The sequence below is a fragment of the Cervus elaphus genome, chromosome 9, assembly GCF_910594005.1.
Source record: "Cervus elaphus chromosome 9, mCerEla1.1, whole genome shotgun sequence".
Lineage (NCBI taxonomy): Eukaryota > Metazoa > Chordata > Mammalia > Artiodactyla > Cervidae > Cervus > Cervus elaphus.
This window is the reverse complement of record NC_057823.1, coordinates 6,684,704-6,706,567: the sequence shown is the minus strand read 5'-3', so window position 1 is coordinate 6,706,567 and position 21,864 is coordinate 6,684,704. Positions and strand designations below refer to the sequence as shown.

The 21,864-nt window shown below is 41.0% G+C and overlaps 1 protein-coding gene across 1 annotated transcript in view; it reads left to right on the top strand.

Moving 5' to 3' along the window:
- Nucleotides 1–21,864, top strand: part of OBSCN (obscurin, cytoskeletal calmodulin and titin-interacting RhoGEF) — a 226,880-nt gene that overhangs the window by 105,118 nt on the left and 99,898 nt on the right. Inside the window, exons 19-20 of the mRNA XM_043910748.1 lie at nt 2,639–2,914; nt 9,618–9,893. Coding sequence (XP_043766683.1) covers nt 2,639–2,914; nt 9,618–9,893 — 552 coding nt within the window. The remainder of the gene's footprint in view (nt 1–2,638; nt 2,915–9,617; nt 9,894–21,864) is intronic.

Genomic DNA, 21,864 nt, shown 5'->3' with positions numbered 1-21,864 from the left:
TAATATCAGTACCAGAATCACACTAGAAATGCAGGAAGAATGAAATTCCAGACCAATCTTCTCTGAGTATCAAGGCCAAAATCATAAATCAAATGTTAGCAAAATGAGTTCACCAGTGTATCTGTTGTTAGAGATTAGTGATGAAAGTCATAGTCCAGAATTGCACATTGTTTTTAACGTTAGCATGTTAATAGGTAGAAAGCTTAACAGTAGGTGATTGCACATACATAAGCAAGAGAGTGAAAAAGTGTAATCCCTCCATTTGCCCAAAACTAACTAACTAAACACTTATAACAACCCTAATGAGAACCAGAATCAGTGAACCTTCTGGTTGGACTGAGTAAGTGAAAGGCCCCAATCTGGAATGAAGTAATTCAGGAGCCTCGAACAGGCCAAACTACCCCTTATGACATCTTGAAATTTGTGTTTGTTGTGCCTAGAACTGCACCTCTGAAGACATTATGTGTTTTAGGAAAATTTTTTCTTCCTAAATATTGCTTAAGACATCTGCTCTGAGAACCGTTGCTGTTTCTTGCAACATATGATTCAAGACGGTTTTTGGAGGTGAGCTGCTGACTGTAAACATAGCATCTTGTCTTGTGCAAGAAGGATCCTAACGTGGGCCGTATTGTGCACGCCCAGACTTACCCACGACCTTTCTACTGCTCCATAACCTGCTGTCAGATTATTGGGTAGTGATGGCTTGTTGAACATGTTCAAGCTCTGGTTATAAGCTTTTCATCGGCTTTTACAACCCATGTCCTGTTGGATTTCTTTCTACCTACCTGAATATTTTTTCTTGGCATCATTTGCTGGCTTAAAGCCCTCCTTCATTCTCATTCCACACTCTGTACTTAGTAGATCAGGAACCTAGGAGTCGTTTTTAACTTCTTCCCACATCCAACTAACTAAGTGCTAACTTCTGGCAGTCTCACTTAGCTTTAAACATCTTTTTATTTTGCTCTCTACCTGAACTGTCCTATACCAGGGCCCCACCAACTTCCCTGGGAGGCATAACGATATACTATCAACTCAGACAATCCCAAAGATAAATTATTAGAATGTATAAGATTCTTGAGTAGAAAATTATTGTGTAAAAAAGTAATTATACAGAAAGCATTTCTTTGCCTATGTCTCGGCAAAGAATACTTGGAAAATGAAATTTTATGTTAGAGTTAGACTAGCACAATTACATTATGTTTCTCATTCCAGGTCTGATAAAAGTTGCTAAGTGGCTGTGTGTGGGGAAATTATTCAAGATTCTTGAGAGACAGTAGGAATTTGGAATAAAGAGATAGGAATCTGAGGGAAAAAAATCAAAGATGTTTATTAGCAATCAGAATTGAAACCAGATTTCTGTTTGCGTGGTCTGATGGAAGAATAACAGGCAGATTCCAAAGGCCAGGTGCCATCAATACACTGTTTTCTTGAAGGAAAGCATGGTGGGAGCATTTAATGGGACCTGATGTCACAAAGCTACAATTTTGAAGATAAGAGGATCCCAGTGCAGGGATAGTTACCACGTCAGAGGGACAGAACAGTGAGCTCAGAAATAGTTCCTTGCATAAATGGATTTTTGCACCACCCATTTACCCACCCTCACCTTCCACTTGATACTGTGCTGTCTATTGGAGAAGTTGAAGAGAGTGCTGTCTTCATAAATGGTACTTGGACTGTTTGACCATTCTGAAAACTTAAATTGTACCAGCAATTCACACCACATACAAAAGTCAACTCAGGGTGGGTTAGAACCTCAGTGTAAATGGTAAAACCCAAAATTCCCTTGGATGATAACATGACTTATTTGAAGACTTAAGGTAAGGAAGGATTTCTTAAGTACAAACACAAATGCTCCAAACTCAAGGGGCTTTGAAATGGACATTTGACACTATTGGAAGGAAAAAGTTTGATTTAACAGAGGACTCAATCAGAGAGTGAAAATGCAAGTCACATAGTTGGGAACATCCTTAAAACCTACCTATGTGTCATTCTCTGGTATTTAAGTGGATAAAGAGTGGCCAGAGGTGAATCTTGAGAACAGAGAGCCTACTATTAGTAAGTGGAGAAAAGATTTGAATGGTTTCACTAGGAAGAAGAAAACAGTGATGGGGAACCCAGTTCTAAGGGGAAGGTACTTCTTCATTCCTCAGACGATGACAAAGAAAGCCACAGGGAGGTGGAAGTACTCCTCCCAGATTGCTACCAGTTGACAATACTGAGGCCTCAGACATCTCCATGGACTGCAGGTGAAAGTTCCCTGCATAAGCCTATGGAGAAGACTGGGACATCATGGAGGGAGGTTGGGGGATACTTGCTTTGTTATCCTGCAGATGTCATAAACAGGGAGATGTCTTCTCCAACGACCCTTCCCGTGTGGGTCTTCTCCAACGACCCTTCCCGTGTGGGACCAGCTCATACAGGTGGACCTGTGGGAAAATGCATAGACTGTGTCACTTGTCCCTGAGAATGTCTGAAGGACCTCTGCAGGGCGCAGGGCTGGTGCAGAGCCTGGAAAAGTCTCCAGCTTCACTACCCCCGCCTGGACCCTCCCACCTCCCCATCCAGGTCTTCTCTGCCCGGGGCTGCCGTCCTGACTGAGATGGGGTCTCTGACCCCGTGTCTCCCCCTCTGTCCCCAGAGCCCTCGGTGGTGTTTGCCAAGGAGCAGCCGGCACGCAGTGAAGTGCAGGCCGTGGCGGGAAGCAGCGCCACGCTGAGCTGCGAGGTGGCCCAGGCCCAGACGGAGGTGACGTGGTACAAGGACGGCAAGAAGCTGAGTCCGAGCTCGAAAGTGCGTGTGGAGGCCACGGGCCGTGGGCGGCGGCTGGTGGTGCAGCAGGCGGGCAAGGCGGATGCCGGGGAGTACAGCTGCGAGGCCGGGGGCCAGAAGGTCTCCTTCCACCTGGACGTCACAGGTCAGTCCTGGAGGAGGACACCGAGCTAGCCTGTGTGCAGAGGATGAGGGGCCTGGCTTTCAGACATGAGTGCCTTGAACCTTCATCTCTTCAGCCTCCCTGTCTTTCTGCATCCCATTGGAGGCCCATTTTGACCTGGAAGAGGATGGATGGGGAGAGTGCATATGGAAAGAAGAAAGGTTGTTTCTGTCTCCCTGTTGCCAGGCAGTGGGACTCAGTCACACTGTCTTAGCACCTGCCCAGAACCTTCCTATTTTTCCTGGTGTCAGGACCCTGGCTCTCCCTGATGCCGGGGGGCTGAGGTAGGCCTGGGGATGTGTGACTTTCCTCCCACCATGCATTTTTCCGGAGAGCCAGCACACATCCTCACCGGGCACCTAATGCGAATTCTCACTTGGTCAGCTGTTTCAGTGTGATGTATCCCTGACAATCTTCTTTCGCATTCTCTCAGGAGTAACGTTTGAATGATCAAACTTGAGGTTTCTGGGAGGTCCTCCCTCCATTTCCCTAGATACAGGAGGTCAGTGGGAGAATGCTCCTTGTCACTGAGATAGGCAGAGGGAGTTTGGCGGCACAGAGGGCTGGTAGAAAGCCTGTAGAAGTTCTCCTTCCCTGTCACCATCCAGGCCTGTGTTCATTTTCTGTTTCTGTCATATGGTGTCTTTCATCCTGTGCATCAGTCCCTTTGCTGTAGTCCTCAGTGGTGTTCAAGGAACACCTGGCGTGTAGAGTGGTATGGGTCAAATTGGTGCATTTTCCTGCTGAAATGTGAGGTGGTGCATAACTGGATTGAGTGGGTGGTCTAAGGATGGGAAGAAGCTGAGTCGAGTTTGAAAGTATGTATGGAGTGAAGGCCTTTGGGATGTAGCTGTCTGTACATCAGTTTGGCAAGATTGACATCAGGTAATACTCTGTTTTTCCTAGGACCTGAATGTATTTTTCCATCTATATAAGTGAGTTTTCTTGGGATACCAAATTATCATATTTTGCAATGAGGATAGGACACCCGTATAGCCAAGAGATTCTGGTACTCTTTTTTTAATTGATTTCCTGAATTATTTTATCCTGTATTCTTCCATCTTTATTGCCAATGTTGAGCCAAGAAAGCATGGGTGAGTGAGTGTATTCTGGAGGAAGAGAGGCAGTTCTTTCATACCATGCATTGTTTTCCATGTAATAATGCTCAGTCACATTATCACAAGTGTTCAGACTCCATTGGTGGTCCTGGGTGTCTATTACTTAGGCTCTACCTGAGCTATAGGGCTGAGGTAGACAAGATATCTTTCCCCTGGGGTTTTCCTGGCAGATTCTTACCCAGAACACTTGAGAGTTCCTGTTAGCAAGAATTCACTGAACCAGAATAAGAGAAAATTTTGGCCACACAGTAATGCTTGGAATTATTTCATGGCAGAATTTTGGCTTATAAATCTTTGGATATTCTGGGATAGATATAAATCTTTAGATATTCTGGGATATCAATTTTCACATGGATGCATAAATTCCCTGAACACAGATGTAGCAAAATCTAGTCCATGTTTTGTTGTAATGTGTGTACAAAATTCATGAAAATAGAGAAGATTGCAAATTGATCAGTTCCTAGAAAACTATGTCAAAACTCACAAAATGGAAAACAAGCAAGTTTTAAAGGCCCCAATATTTTAAATAAATGGAATCATAATAAACAATCTTCTCACAGCAGAATATCTAAGCCCACTTGCTCTATTGTTAAATTGTATTGAGTGTTCTGGTAAGAAATTATTCCATGTTCACAGAGATTCTTCTGTAGTATTGAAAAATGGAATGCATTCTCTAATTTATTTTACATAGAGAACATATCATTGATACCAAAATCTGACAAGGTAATTATGAAGAAGTAACACAGTTAATCTGTTGATGATATTAAGGCTAACATCTTCCACAAAATAATAGTAAACTGAATTCAGCAGTTTATTAAGAGGAAAATACACTACAGCAACGGTCATATTCCAGGAACATAAGTTTGGTTTAAAACAAGAATCAGAGAGAACAGCATCGAAACATGTATGTTATCTAGGGTGAAACAGATCACCAGCCCAGGCTGGATGCATGAGACAAGTGCTTGGGCCTGGTGCACTGGGAAGACTCAGAGGAATCAGGTGGAGAGGGAGGTGGGAGGGGGGATCGGGATGGGGAATACATGTAAATCCATGGCTGATTCATGTCAATGTATGACAAAAACCACTACAATATTGTAAAGTAATTAGCCTCCAACTAATAAAAATAAATGGAAAAAAAAATCAGGAGATTTCATATAAAAAAAATAAATAAAACAAGAATCAGTAGAAAATTTGATGGAAAGCTTAATGTCAATAAAATAAAAGAAAAATGATATGACTTCCCCAATAAATGGAGAATAAAAATACACAATAAAATATATCTACATATATCCAAGAGAAATACGTGATAAAATTGAGCATTAATTCTTGCCATAAAATTCTTACCAAAGTATAAGGATTCTTTTTTTATTTAATAATTGGCAGTATAGAGAAAAACTGGTTATCCTCGTACATAAAGTGAAACCTTGAAGGCATTGCCTTTGCAGTAGGGAACAAGATAAGGAAGCCAGTTTTCACCACTTTGATGCTGCATTCATAACACACTAAGGAGGGAAATAAAAGATTAAAACTTAGAAAAATAAAAATGAAACCTGCAGATGACATGATTAGCAATTTAGAAAATCTAGAAACATTGATTACTACAGTTAGTAAGAAAATTGGTAAACATTACTGCATACAAAAACAATATACAGAAAACAATTCTATATCTATATACCAGAAACAAACAACTGGAAAATGAAATTTTAAAAGAATGACAATAAGAGTATATGGGTCATGTTACTAATTCCAAGATGTAAATAAATGTATACAAATCTATGGAAGACTCAGAGACATTCACTTCCCATTAAATGCCAGATCACAGTTCTTTTGGGTGTTAGAATATTGACAAGTTGATTGCAATGGCCAAAGAGAACCAAGTGAGTCTTAACAAAATGAGGACATTTGCTCCAACCTAGTCACGACTTTAAACAACAACAGCAAAAAAAAAAACATTACAGCAATTTAGACAAGTGGGTCTCAATGCAGAGATAAATAGCCCAAAGGAATGGAATGGTGAGCTGACACTGAAGTGTAGAGAAAGGAGGATCTTTTCATCATTGATGGTAAGGCCATTAACCATAGACAAATAAAATAACATTGGAATCTACCTCCTACCACACAAAGAACCAACTCCAGGCAGGTTAGAGACCTCTGTGTGAAAGGTAAAACAAGCTTTTATATGATAATAAAGATTATTTAATGACCACGGGATAATGAAAGATTTTTAAACAGAACATAAATGCAGAAACCACAAAGGACAAATGGATATACTTGCCTTAGTTAAATAACTTAATCTCACCAGAAACATTATTTAAAAAATGAAAAAACATAGCACAAAAGTGGGAGGATAGATAAACACATGTAACCATCAACACTTTTTCACTCTCCTCTTTCACTTTCATCAAGAGACTCTGTAGTTCTTCTTCACTTTCTGCCATAGGGGTGGTGTCATTTGCATATCTGAGGTTATTGATATTTCTCCCATCAGTCTTGATTCCAGCTTGTGCTTCCTCCAGCCCAGTGTTTCTCATGATGTACAGAATTTTCCACAGTTTATTGTGATCCACACAGTCAAAGGCTTTGGCATAGTCAATAAAGCAGAAATAGATGTTTTTCTGGAACTCTCTTGCTTTTTCAATGATCCAGCAGATGTTGGCAATTTAATTTCTGGTTCCTCTGCCTTTTCTAAAACCAGCTTGAACATCTGGAAGTTCACAGTTCATATATTGCTGAAGCCTGGCTTGGACAATTTTGAGCATTACTTTACTAGTATGTGAGATGAGTGCAATTGTGCAGTAGTTTGAGCATTCTTTGGCATTGCCTTTCTTAGGGATTGGAATGAAAACTGTTTTCCAGTCCTGTGGCCACTGCTGAGTTTTCCAAATTTGCTGGCATATTGAGTACAGCACTTTCACAGCATCTTTTAGGATTTGAAATAGCTCAACAGGAATTCCATCACTTCCGCTAGCTTTGTTCGTAGTGATGCTTCCTAAGGCCCAGTTGACTTCACATTCCAGGATGTCTGGCTCTAGGTAAGTGATCACACCATCATGATTATCTGGGTCATGAAGATCTTTCTTGGTACAGTTCTTCTGTGTATTCTTGCCACCTCTTCTTAATATCTTCTGCTTCTGTTAGGTCCATACCATTTCTGTCCTTTTTTGAGCCCACCTGCATGATATCTCTAATTTTCTTGAAGAGTTCTCTAGTCTTTCCCATTCTATTGTTTTTCTCTACTTCTTTGCATTGATTGCTGAGAAAGGCTTTCTTATCTCTCCTTGCTACTCTTTGGAACTCTGCATTCAAATGGGAATATCTTTCCTTTTGTCCTTTGCTTTTCACTTCTCTTCTTTTCACAACTATTTGTAAGGCCTCCTCAGGCAGGCATTTTGCTTTTTTGCATTTCTTGTTCTTGGGGATGGTCTTGCTCCCTATCTCCTGTACAATGTCATGAACTTCTGTCCATGGTTCATCAGGCAGCCTGTCTATCACATCTAGTCCCTTAAATCTATTTCTCACTTCCACTGTATAATCTTAAGGGATTTGATTTAGGTCATACCTTAATGGTCTAGTGGTTTTCTGTACTTTCATTAATTTAAGTCTGAATTTTACAATAAGGAGTTCATGATCTGAGCCACAGTCAGCTCCCGGTCTTGTTTTTGTTGACTGTATAGAGCTTCTCCATCTTTGGCTGCAAAGAATATAATCAATCTGATTTCAGAGTTGGCCATCTGGTAATGTCCATGTGTAGAGTGTTCTCTTAAAGAGGAGAGTGAAAAAGTTGGCTTAAAGCTCAACATTCAGAAAACTAAGATCATGGCATCCGGTCCCATTGCTTCATGGCAAATAGATGAGGAAACAGTGGAAACAGTGGCTGACTTTATTTTGGGGGGCTCCAAAATCACTGCAGATGGTGACTGCAGCCATGAAATTAAAAAACACTTACTCTTGGAAGAAAAGTTATGACCAACCTAGACAGCATATTAAAAAGCAGAGACATTACTTTGTCAAGAAAGGTCTGTCTAGTCAAAGCTATGGTTTTTCCAATGGTCATGCATGAATGTGAGAGTTGGGCTGTGAAGAAAGCTGAGCACCGAAGAATTGATGCTTTTGAACTGTGGTGTTGGAGAAGACTCTTGAGAGTCCCTTGGACTGCAAGGAGAGCCAGATAGTCCATCCTGAGGGAAATCAGTCCTGAGTGTTCATTGGAAGGACTGATGTTAAAGCTGAAACTCCAATACTTTGGCCACCTGATGCGAAGAGATGACTCATTTGAAAAGACCCTGATGCTGGAAAAGATTGGGGGCAGGAGGAGAAGGGGACGACAGAGGATGAGATGGTTGGATAGCATCACCGACTCAATGGACATGAGTTTGGGTGGACTGTGGGAGTTTGTGATAGATAGGGAGGCCTGGCGTGCTGCGATTCATGGGGTCTCAAAGAGTCGGACATGACTGAGCAACTGAACTGAACCATCAACACTGTATAACATTTAATTATATAAAGAGCTTCTAAATGAATCTGGGAAAAACAGACTGCAAATTTTCAAAATTGTACAAAACTTGAACCACCGAAGAGTAAACTACAGAATAACTGTAAAACTCATGTTCTTCAGTTTGTGAATCATTCAGTCAGTTCAGTCTCTCAGTCGTGTCCGACTCTTTGTGACCCCATGAATCGCAGCATGCCAGGCCTCCTTGTCCATCACCAACTCGCAGAGTTGACTCAAACTCATGTCCATCGAGTCGGTGATGCCATCCAGCCATCTCATCCTCTGTCGTCCTCTTCTCCTCCTGTCCCCAATCCCTCCCAGCATCAGGGTCTTTTCCAATGAGTCAACTCTTCGCATCAGGTGGTCAAAGTATTGGAGTTTCAGCTTCAGCATCAGTCCTTCCAATGAACACCCAGGACTGATCTCCTTTAGGATGGACTGGTTGGATCTCCTTGCTGTCCAAGGGACTCTCAAGAGTCTTCTCCAACACCACAGTTCAAAAGCATCAATTTTTTGGCGCTCAGCCTTCTTCACAGTCCAACTCTCACATGCATAGATGACCACTGGAAAAACCATAGCCTTGACTAGACGGATCTTTGTTGGCAAACTTCATTAGGACAATGCAATAGATAGCCACAGTGGAGTAGCCTCACTCCCATCAGGTCGCCAACAGCTGACAACACTGAGAGTGTGGTTAGGGTGGAGCCTCAGGAGCGCTCATTCACTGCAGATGAGAACGTGCCCTGAACAGCTGTATGGGAAGGACTCTGGCCTCCCATAGGAAGGTTGAGGAATGCATGACTCTGCAAATCTTCTCTTAGAGGACTTATGCATGAGAGACGTCTTTCACAACTTCTCAATCAAACAGCCTCCACAGATCAGGGGTAGAATATAGAAATAAATGGTGTTGCTTGTTGCTGAGAAGGTGGTGGAGTTTCTCTAGGTCACAGAGCTGGTGTAAAGCCTGGAGAAGTTTCCTGTCTTCTTGCCTCCCTGTTTAATCTTTCTTTCCTCAGTGTTGCATCTTGACATAGATGGGGTCTCTGACCCCGTGTCTCCCCCTCTGTGTCCCCAGAGCCCTCGGTGGTGTTTGCCAAGGAGCAGCCGGCACGCAGTGACGTGCAGGCCGTGGCGGGAAGCAGCGCCACATTGAGCTGCGAGGTGGCCCAGGCCCAGACGGAGGTGACGTGGTACAAGGACGGCAAGAAGCTGAGTCCGAGCTCAGAAGTGCATGTGGAGGCCACGGGCCGCGGGCGGCGGCTGGTGGTGCAGCAGGCGGGCAAGGCGGACGCCGGGGAGTACAGCTGCGAGGCCGGGGGCCAGAAGGTCTCCTTCCACCTGGACGTCACAGGTCAGTCCTTTGTGGTACTTAGTCTTGTTTGGTGATGGTGGTTGAATTGCATCAGACCCTGATGCTCTCTCATTAGATGTCATCTCTTCAGGCCTCCCATCCTCCTACCTCCTATTTTCATGCCCGTGACTAGGCCAAGGAAGACAAGATGGAAAGGGTGTGTATGAGAGGAAGGGGACTGTTCTTGAACACCTTGTGGTCCTTCCATATAGTAGTGTTTAATCACGCATCCTGAGCGTGATTAAACCTGCCCACGACCCTTGTCATGTTCCTTGGTGTCCGGGACTGTGGCTCTATTGGATGCTTGAATTCTGAAGTAGACTAGTCATCTCACACCTGAGTTATGTGACTGTGCCTTTTTGGATGTCTGAATTTCTTTGTGTAAGTATAAGGTTGACTAAACTTTGGGTTAATAATATTTTATTTAAGACCCTCATGTATATTTATATGTAGACATGCCTAGGAGATATTATGGGTTTGGTTCCAGGCCACTGTAATAAAGTAAATATTGATGGCAATAAAGTGACTTAACAGATTTTTTGTTTTCCCAGTGCATATAAAAGTTATGTTTACACTATAATGTAGTCTGTTAAGTGTGCAATAGCAGTATGTTTTAAAATGTACATAATTTAGGCAAAAAATACTTTATTGCTAAAAATGCTAGCCATCATATGAGCCTTCAGTGAGTAGTAGTAACATCAGAGACCATTGATCAAAGATCACCATAGCATGTATCTGTTCAGTTCATTTGCTCAGTCTTGTCCGACTCTCTGTGACCCCATGGACTGCAGCACGCCAGGCTTCCCTGTCCGTCACCAACTCCTGGAGCTTACTCAAACTCATGTCCATCGAGTTGGTGATGCCATCCAACCTTCTCATCCTCTGCTGTCCCTTTCTCCTCCCACTTTCAATCTTTCCCAGCATCAGAGTCTTTTCAGATGAGTCAGTTCTTTGTATCAGGTGGCCAAAGTATTGGAGTTTCAGCTTCAGCATCAGTCCTTTCAGTGAATATTCAGGACTGATTGCCCTTAAGATAGTAATGAAAAAGGTTGAAATATTGCAAAGATTACCAAAATATGCCACACAGACATGAAGTGAATAAATGCTGTTGGGAAAATGGCACTGAAAGACTTGTTTGATGCAGGGTTGTCACAAACCTTCGATTTGCACAAAATGCAATATCTGCCAACCTCCACAAAGTGCAGTAAAACAAAGTGTGCCTGCAGAAGTTATCTGTGCTCCCGTTTGTAACAAAATCTAGATATGTTTTTGTGCAGTGTTTGTGGGAGATAAAAAAGACCAGAGGACTGGTAGGTGTGTGTCTGAGACATGCACATGTGAGGTCTGGAATTCATAGCTTATCTTTAGTAAGACCATTCTGTGTCAGAATTCTTCCTGGAGTTTGATTTGTAAATTTAGAAATGGAAAGAAATAAGTAGCCTAAGCTATGTGAATGCACTTTGTTAAAGATGAGTCCGTATAGTAGCAGTCATTTACTGATAAGTTGGTATTTATTCTAGAGCACATCCTGAGGAGTGTGTGTCTGTGCCACTGTGGCAGGTTCATGGAGAAGTCTGATAACAATTTATTTCCTGGGTCTCAACATTAGAGAGGTGTGGGTGATGGTATTATATTATGTACAGGTAACAGTTTGGTTGTATGTCAGTATACGAATGATTTGTGGGTGAGTACAGATAACTAAAATATTTATGTATCTTCCTAAAATGGTTTTTAAGAGACTAAGTTATTTTATGGTAATAATTCTTAAATTTTCAACAAATTGATCGAATGTTAGAAAACCATATGAAAAAGTCACAGAAGAAGAAATAGGTAGCTCAAATAGTCCGATGAAAATTTTAAAATTGGGATATAACTGCTTTACAATGTTGTGTTGGTTTCTGCCATTCCAGTTCAGTTGTTCAGTTGTGTCTGACTCTTTGCGACTCCATGGACTACAGCATGCCAGGCTTCCCTGTTTATCACCAACTCCTGGAGCTTTCTCAAACTTATATTCATTGAGTTGGTGATGCCATCCAATCATCTCAATCCTGTGTCATCTCCTTCTCTTCCTGCCTTCAGTCTTTGCCAGCATCAGGGCCTTTTCCAGTGAGTCAGTACTTCTCATCAGGTGGCCAAAGTATTGGAGCTTCAGCTTCAGCATCAGTCCTTCCAGTGAACACCCAGGACTGATCTCCTTTAGGATGGACTGGTTGGATCTCCTTGCAGTCCAAGGGACTCTTAAGAGTCTTCTCCAACACCACAGTTCAAAAGCATCAATTCTTCAGTGCTCAGCTTTCTTTATAGTCCAAATGTCACATCCACACATGTGGCTACTGGAAAAACCATAGCTTTGACTTGACGGTCCTGTGTAGGCAAAGTAACGTCTCTGCTTTTTAATATGCTGTCTAGGTTGGTCATAGCTTTTCTTCCAAGGTCATGGAAGCTTTTCTCCCATAGCATTTCTGCCATAAAACAATGCAAATCAGCCGTAAGTGTGTGTGTATATATATATATATATCCCCTTCCCCTTGAGACTGTCTCCCACTCCCCCGCTCCCACTGCACCCCCCAAGATCATCACAGAGCACCAAGCTGGCTCTGTGTGCTGTAGAGCAGCTTCCTACTAGCCATCTATTTCACACGTGGTAGTGTGTATACATCAGTGCTGCTCTCCCAATTGGTCCCTCTCCTTCCCCCTCACCCCATCCACAGTCCACTCTCTGTGTCTGCATCTCTGTTCCTGCCATGCAAATAGGTCCTTCAGTATCATGTTTCTAGATTCCACATACGTGTTAATATATAATACTTGTTTTTCTCTTTCTGACTTCCTTCATGCTGTATGTCAGGCTAGGTTCACCCACATTACGACAGATGACTCAATTTTATTCCTTTTTCTGCCCAAGTGATATTCCATTGTGTATATGTACCACATCTTCTTTGTCCAGTCATCTGTCTACGGACATCTAGGTTGCTTCCTTGTCTTGGTTATTGTAAATAGCACTGCGGTGAACAGTGTGGTATATGTGTCTTTTTGATTTATGGTTTTCTCAGGTATATGCCCAGTAGTGGGATTGCTGGGTCATATGGTAGTTTAATATTTAGATTTTAATGAACCTCCGTAGTGTTCTTCAAAGTGGTTGTATCAATTTACATCCCCACCAGTAGTGTAAGAGGGTTCCCTTTTCCCCACACCCTTCCCAGCATTTCCACCCTTTCAAACATTTCTAGCATGTTTGCAGACTTTTTTTGATGCTAGCCATTCTGACTGGTGTGAGATGATACCTCATTGTAGTTTTGATTTGCATTTTCCTAATAATGATGTTGAGCATCTTTTCATATGCCTCTTGACCATCTGTATGTCTTCTTTGAAGAGATGTCTGTTTAGTGCTTCTGCCCATTTTTTGATTGGGTTGTTTGTTTTTTGATATTGATCTTCATGAGTTGCCTGTATATTTTGGAGATTAATCCTTTGTCTGTTGCTTTGTTTGAAAATATTTTCTCCCATTCTGAGGGTTGTCTTTTTGTCTTATTTATGATTTCCTTTGCTGTACAAAAGCTTTTTAAGTTTAATTATATACTATTTGTTCATTTTCCTTTTTATTTTCATTGCTCTGGGAGGTGGGTCAAAAAAGATCTTGCTGTGGCTTATGTCAAGAGTGTTTTTTCTGTTTTCCTCTAAGAATTTTATAGTGTCCAGTCTTACATTTAGGTCTTTAATCCATTTTGAGTTTATTTTTGTGGATGGTGTTAGGGAGTGTTCTGATTTCATTCTTTCACATGTAGCTGTCCAGTTTTCCCAGCTCCACTTATTGAAGACGCTGTCTTTTCTCCATATTCTCAGTATCTCCAAGGTATATTCTTGCCTCCTTTGTCAAAGGCAAGGTGCCCATATCTTATCTCAGCTTTATATCTTGTCCTGTTGGTCTATATTTCTGTTTTTTGTGTCAGCACCATGCTGTCTTGGTGACTGTAGCTTTGTATTATAGTTTGAAGTCAGAGAGCCAGCTCCATTTTTCTGTCTCAAGATTGTTTTGTCTCTTCAGGGTCTTTTGTGTTTCCGTATAAATTATACCATTTTTTGTTCTAACTCAGTAAAGAATGCCATTAGTAATTTGATAGGAATTGCACTGAAGTTGTAGATTGCTTTGCATAGTGTAGTCATTTTCACTATATATTGATTCTTCCAGTCCAAGAATATGGTCTATTTCTTCATCTGTTTGTGTCCTCTTGGATTTCTTTCATCAGTGTTTTATAGTTTTGTGAGTACAGATCTTTTGCTTCCTTAGGTAGGTTTATTCCTGGATATTTTATTCTTTTTGTCTTGATGGCAAACAGAATTGTTTTCTTAATTTCTCTTTCTGCTCTTTCATTGTTAGTATAAAGGAATGCAGGAGATTTCTGTGTATTAATTTTGTATCCTGCAACTTTACTAAATTCATTGATCAGGTCCAGTAGTTTTTCTAGTGGCATCTTTAGAATTTTCTCTGTGATAACCTGTCGTTTGCCTACACTGACACTTTTACTTCTTTTCCAATTTGGATTTCTTTTATTTCTTTAACTTCTGTGAGTGCCATAGTGAGGACTTCCAAAACTATGTTGAATAAGAGTGGTGAGAGTGGACATCCTTGTCTTGTTCCTAATCTTAAGGGAAGTGCTTTCAGATTTTCACCATTGAGAATGATGGTTACTATGGGTTTGTTGTATATGGCCTTTATTATGTTGAGGTAGGTTCCCTCTATGCCAGTTTTCTGGAGAATTTTTATCATAAATGGTTATTGAATTTTGTCAGAAGCTTTTTCTGCCTCTATTGAGATGATCATATGGTTTTTATTCTTTAATTTGTTAATATGGTTATCACATTGTTTGATTTGCATATACTAAAGAATCCTTGCATCCCTGGGATAACCACTTGATCATGATGTATGATACTTTTATTTTATTTTTTTTCATTTATTTTTATTAGTTGGAGGCTAATTACTTTACAATATTGTAGTGGTTTTTGCCATACATTGACATGAATCAGCCATGGATTTACATGTATTCCCCATCCTGATCCCCCCTCCCACCTCCCTCTCTACCCGATTCCTCTGGGTCTTCCCAGTGCACCAGGCCTGAGCACTTGTCTCATGCATCCAGCCTGGGCTGGTGATCTGTTTCACCATAGGTAATATACATGTTTTGATGCTGTTCTCTCGAAACATCCCACCCTCGCCTTCTCCCACAGAGTCCAAAAGACTGTTCTGTACATCTGTGTCTCTTTTTCTGTTTTGCATATAGGGTTATCATTACCATATTTCTAAATTCCATATATATGTGTTAGTATACTGTAATGGTCTTTATCTTTCTGGCTTACTTCACTCTGTATAATGGGCTCCAGTTTCATCCATCTCATTAGAACTGATTCGAATGAATTCTTTTTAACGGCTGAGTAGTATTCCATGGTGTATATGTACCACAGCTCCCTTGAAAGCATGCATGTATTTTTCCAAGAATTTATCCATTTTTCCCAGGTTGTCATTTTTTACTGGATTACAGTTGTTTATAGCAGTCTCTATGATCCTTTGTATATCTGAGTTGTCAGTTGTGATTTCTTCTTTCTCATTTCTAATTTTATTGAGTCCTTGCTCTTTTTTTTCTTGAGGAGTCTGGTTGAAGATTTATCAATTTTGTTTACCTTCTCAAGGAACCTACTTTTACTTTTATTGATCTTTGCTATTGTTTTCTTGTTTCCTATTTCATTTATTTCTGGTCTGATCTTTATGATTTCCTTTCTTCTATTGACTTTGGGTTTTCTTTCTCCTCTTTCACTAGTTGGTTAGATTGTTCATTTGAGATTTTTTTCTTGTTTCTTGAGGTGAGATTGAATTGCTATAAGCTTCCCTTTTAGAACTGCTTTTACTGTGTTCCGATAGATTTTGTGTTGTCATGTTTTCAGCATCATTAGTTTCTATATATTTTTAAATTTCCTCTTTAATTTCTTCAGTGATCTCTTGTTTATTTAGCAGTGCACTGTTTAGTTTCCATGTGTTGTTTTTTTTTTACAGTTTTTTTTTTTTTTACCTGTAATTGATTTCTAAACTCATAGCATTGTGGTAGGAAAAAATGCTGATACGATTTCAATTTTCTCAAATTTTCCAAGGCTTGATATATGATCCAAGATGTGGTTTATCCTGGAGAATGCTCCATGGGCACTTGAGAAAAAAGTTTGTTCTCCTGCTTTCAGGTGGAATGTCCTATAAATATCAATTAACTCTTTCTGGTCTGTTGTGTCATTGAAAGCTTGTGTTTGCTTAGTTATTTTCTGTTTGGATGATGTTTCCACTGGTGTAAGTGGGGAGCTAAAGTCCCCCAATACTAATTGTGTTATGGTTGATTTCCATATGGTTGGAAATCATATGGATTTATGAAGTTTTCTTTTATGGTTGTTAGTGTCTGCCTTGTGTATTGAGGTGCTCCTATTTCTATGCATAACTATTTGTAATTGTTTTACCTTCTTGGATTGAATCTTTGACCATTATGTACTGTCCTTCCTGACCTCTTTAACAATTTTTATTTTAAAGTCTATTTTATCTGATATGAGTATTGCTACTCCAGCTTTCTTTTGATTTCCATTTGCATGGAATATCTTTTTCCATCTCTCACTTTCAGCCTGTATGTGTCCTTAGGTCTGAAATGGGTCTCTCATAGGCAGCATATACATGGGCCTTGTTTTTGTATCCATTCAGTGTCTGTGTCTTTTGGTTGGGGCATTTAATCCATTTACATTTATGTATGATTTATACGTTCCCATTACCATTTTCTCTACTGTTTTCTTACTTGGTGTTGAATTCTCTTTGCTTTTGCTTGTCTGTAAAGCTTTTGATTTCTCTGCCAAATCTGAATGAGATCTTTGCTGTATAGTCTTGGTTGTAGACTTTTTTCCTTTCATTACTTTACATATATCCTGTCATTCCCTTCTGACCGGCAGAGTTTCTGCTGAAAAATCAGCTGATAGCCATATGGGGACTCCCTTGTATGTTATTTTTTGCTTTTCCACTGCTGCTTTTAATAGTTTTTCTTTGTATTTAATTTTTATTAGTTTGATTAATATGTGTCTTGGTGTGTTTCTCCTTGAGCTTTTCCTATATGGGACTCTCTACACTTCCTGGATTTTGGTGAGTCTTTCCTCTCCTGTGTTAGGGAAGTTCTCAACTATAATCTCTTCAAATATCTTCTCAGACCCTTTTTCTTTCTCTTTTTCTGGGACCCCTATAATTCAAATGTTGGTGCATTTAATATAATATTGTCCCAGAGAGCTCTGAGACTATCTTCAGTTCTCTTCATTTTTTTTCTTTATTCTGCTCCTTGGAAGTTATTTCCATCATTCTGTCTTCTAGTTCACTTATTCATTCTTCTGCCTCAGTTATTCTGCTATTGATTCCTTCTAGCATATTTTTAGTTTTAGTTATTGCATCTTTCATCACTGTTTGTTCATTCTTTTGTTCTTCTAGGTGTTTGTTTAATGCATTTTCTTCATTCTATTTCTGAGATTTTGGATCATCTTTACTATCACTCCTCTGAATTATTTTTCAGATAGTTGCCTATTTCCTCCTCATTTATTTGATCCTGTAGGTTTTTACCTCGCTCCTTTGTCTGTAACATATTTTTTTGTCATCCTAATTTTTTTTTTTTATGAGTAGGAATGTGTTCCTATCTGTTTGTTTGGCCTGAGGTTTCTGGCAGTGAAGTTTGCAGGCAGTTGGGTCAAACTGGGTCTTGGTGTTGAGATGTGGACCTCTGGGAGACCTTACTCTGATTAGTATTCCCTGGGGTCTGAGATTCTCTATTAGTTCAGTGGTTCAGACTTGCCCACCACTAGAGCTCATTTCCAATCTCTGGCCCATGAACTGAGATCTCACAGGTCACAGGACACTGCAAAAAAAAAAAGAAGAGCAGAACAAAAACAAAGGATAAAAATTATAATTTAGAAAACCAGCAGATATATTAGAAAAAATAAGAATATATATGAAACAAACATACCAGAAGGTAAAACAGAACTCCAGTAGCAAAGGAAAAAACCCAAAACCAAACCAAACCAAAACAAAAATGACCAGAAAAAGCCTTGGCTGTGGGGGGCAGGGCTTAGGCAGGGCTGCCCTTAGGCAGGGTGGGGTTTAGGCTTAGGACCCAGGCCAGAAAAGGCCCTAGGTGGGTGTTGGGGTGGCGCCCAGGCTCAGCCTGGCCTGTAGGGGGCCCTCTGGAGTGCCTCTGGCCTCAAGTTTTAGAGGCCCAGGGCCTCAGCAAGCTCCCTGGAGCTGAGTGACCAGGGGTGGAGAATGCTAGATGTGTTTCCCCGATCCCCAACCCCTCAGGTCCCTCCTAGTCCCTGCTGATCCCGGAAGGTAAATGTGTCTCTTCAGGGGTGTAAACCCCTCCCTGTACCCAGCCACCCCTCGGGTGTGCCTGCCACACCCTCCTGCCTCCACCTCTCCTCCCCCGTCGCTACCCCCCACATCCTACCCAGTTGTTCGGGGGTTCCTCTGGTCTTCCTGGGTGTCCAAGGTCCTCCACCAGCATCTGGTAAATATCCTATTGGTGGGGAGACATGGACTCTGCATCATCAAATCTTGTGGATGTTGAGGCCAATATCTTCAACAAAATACTGGCAAAGTCACTGAACAATGTATGAAGGTGAGAACGGATTACAATGAAAGACATAGTCCAGGTATGCAACATTGATTTAATAATTTGACCATTAGAAAACCAATATAATGCATGACATTTAACTGATTGGAAGTGAGAAATGATGTGATTTTTCTCAGTAAATGCAGAATAAAAGTTTGATCAATTTTAACACCATAATTTTGTCATCAATTTATGCCATAAAATTCTATCAATAAACAAACTTTCCCTTACCTTGATAAATGGCATTCTAGAAAACACCAGCCAATATCACATTTAAAGTAAAACCTTGAAAGTTTCAATATGAGTTAGCAAACAAGAGAAGTAGGCCAACTGTCACCACTGCTGTCCAACGCTGCACAAAACAGAAGCGAGGTAAATGAAATGCATAAAAGTTGGAAAAACATGGTGGAATTCAAAGATGACATGATTATCAATGCTGAAATTCAAGGATAAATGATTTGACAGAGCATTTGGAAATATAAATGCACACAAATATTAACACACAGAAAATACTACTACATTTATATACTAATTACAAACAGTTATTTTAAAATAAAATTTTAAAACAGTAATAATAGCATCAGAGGTATCATGTTTCTAATTCCAAATGTAATACAAGGTGCTTAATGGCTTTGGGGGGGAATAACATTTTTGAGAGATGATAAAGAAGGTCCTAAATAAATGGATAGAAATTCATGAAAGAATCTAGGATGTTCAATAACAGTCCATATCCAAGCAGATGTTCTTCGGGAGGGTGAAGAGTATTGAGAATTGACAGTCAAATTCAGTGTGAGCATTTGCTCTATCAATATTAAAAACTATTGTCAAGCTACAGTAATGTAGAAAGGTGGATCAATGAAAGGACAGTTATCAGACCAAAGGAACAGAAGAGAGAGTTTAGCAAAAGATCTGTCCAAAGACGGACCTTTGTTCCATCCCCACATTTTTTTTTTTTTAGTGTGGTGGCTGTGCAAGGAGTGGAAAATGATGGTCTTTTTGTAAGAATTTGTTTTTCCATTTGACCATGTAAGGAAAAACAGTTCATCTGATAACACAAACCACACAGAACCAACTCCAGGTCGGTTAGAGACCTCAGAGTAAGAGATAAAACCATAAAAACTCTTAGATGATGACTTAAGATTGCCTTGTGGTTTTTGAGTAAGGGGAGATTCCTGACACAGAACGCAAATGCACTACCATGGAACAAGAATGACAGACACATTTGACTGCATTAAAACTAAAAACTTTACAATAATAATAATTAAAAAAAAAGCAAAACTAAAAGCTTTCATTAGATTCATTCAGTTCAGTTCAGTCACTCAGTCATGTCCAGCTCTGTGCGACCCCATGGACTGCAGCACGCCAGGCCTCCCTGTCCTTCACCATCTCCCAGAGCCTGCTCAAACTCATGTCCATTGAGTCAGTGATGCCATCGAACCATCTCGATTCATCAGAAGACACCATAAAAGAGTGGCATGCAAGTCACACAGATATGGAAGAGAAAAGTTTTAGCATGCAAATAGAAGTCCTAAAAATGAATATGAAAAAGGCAGACAGTGCTATTGAAAACCAGGCAAGTTCTTTAACTGTGACACCACAGAAGAGAAAATGACCAAAAAATGACCATAATTACAAAAAAGATTAATAAAGCTTCTCCACGTTGTGGGTCACCAGGACCATACAGGAGACAGCCACAGGAAGTATCACCTCACTCCTCCAGATTGGCAACAGTAGACACACAGAATAGGCAAGAGGGTGGAGCCTCAGTAATTTTCATGCACTGCGGGTAGGAACGCTCTCTGCACAGTTGAGTGGGAGAGACTGGCTTCATCTAGGAAGGTTGAGGCTTTATCTAGGAAGAAGACTCTGCCTTCATCTAGGAAGGTTGCATGGATCATGACTCCCCGCCCCCTGCCCCCACAGATCCTATATACAGAGAAGTCTTTTGCAATGTTCTTACTTAGAACTGCCCACTTGGAGCTGTGGCCAAATGTATAGATAAATTGAGTCACCACTGCTGATAAGGTATGGGGCCTCTTGGGCACGTATCTAGTGCAGAGCTTAGAGAAGTTTCTAGTCTTCCTACCTCCCTGTGCAGTCCCTTTCCCCCTACTGTTGCCTTCCTGCCTTAGATGATCATGTCTTTAACTTTGTACTTCGCCCCCTGTCCCCAGAGTCCATGGCTGTACATCATTTGCCAGGGAACAGCCGGTGTTGAGTGAAGGGCGTACTGTGATTGGGGGGACAGCCATGCTGAGCTGCAAGGTAGCCCAGACCCAGAAGGAAGTGACATGGTTCAAGGATGAGAAGAAGCTGAGTGCCAGCTCAGAAGTGCGTGAAGAGACCCAGGGCCGTGCTCAGGGCTGGTGGTGCAGCGGGCAGGGAAAGCAGACACTGGGGAGTACAGCTCTGAGGCTGGAGGCCGGAAGGTCTCCTTGGGCATGGACATCACGGGGGGTTCTGACCGAGAGCATTTGGAGGAGGTGATGGGACTGACTAATAGACTCACTGGACCCTAGTGCTCTTTACATTAGATTTCTTCTCTTCAAGTCTCCCGTCCTTCCACTTCCTATTCTTATGCCCATGGCCGAACCAAGGGAATTTAAACTGGAGTGGCATGTATATGGAAGGGAGCTTGGCCCTTCTTGTAAACTTCAAGTAGTGTCTGATGTAAACACTTATTCACATGTCCCAACAGCTGTATAGAATCTTCCCCGTATTGAGGACTCTCGAATCCACCTGGTGCTTGAGGTTTGAAGTAGACCAGATGTCTCTCACCTGGGACTGTGTGCATATCCTTCTGTTGACTGTTTTGGCTGTTCCCACATCCCTCACCTGCCACCACATGAGAGTTCTTACTAGTGAGACCTGTTTGAATTTCACTGAACCAAAATTAAGGGGAGCTTTTTTTTTTTTTTTGGCCACATAATCATGCTTGGAATTATCTCAACACTAAAATTTGGTTCATAATAGTTTTAGGTGTTCTGGGAGGCTCTTTTCTCTTTTCACTCTGTGTACCAAATTCTAGATGCAGGTTTGGTCTCAGTGCCTGTGAACAGTAAAAAGGAGCTGAGTGTTGGTAGGTATGCACCTGTGATACGTGCCTGAGGTTTAGAATGCTCTTTTCAAACAACATATTGTTTTCCTTTGTCTTCAGTTAGAACTTTTGTGTCAGTATTCTTGGAGTTTGATTGGTAAGCTTAGAGATGGAAACGAGTAAGTAGCTAATCCTGTACTACTACCCTTTGTTAAAGATGAGTTTTTGTAGTAGCAGCAGCCATGGTCTCATAAGACAGTATTTACTTTAT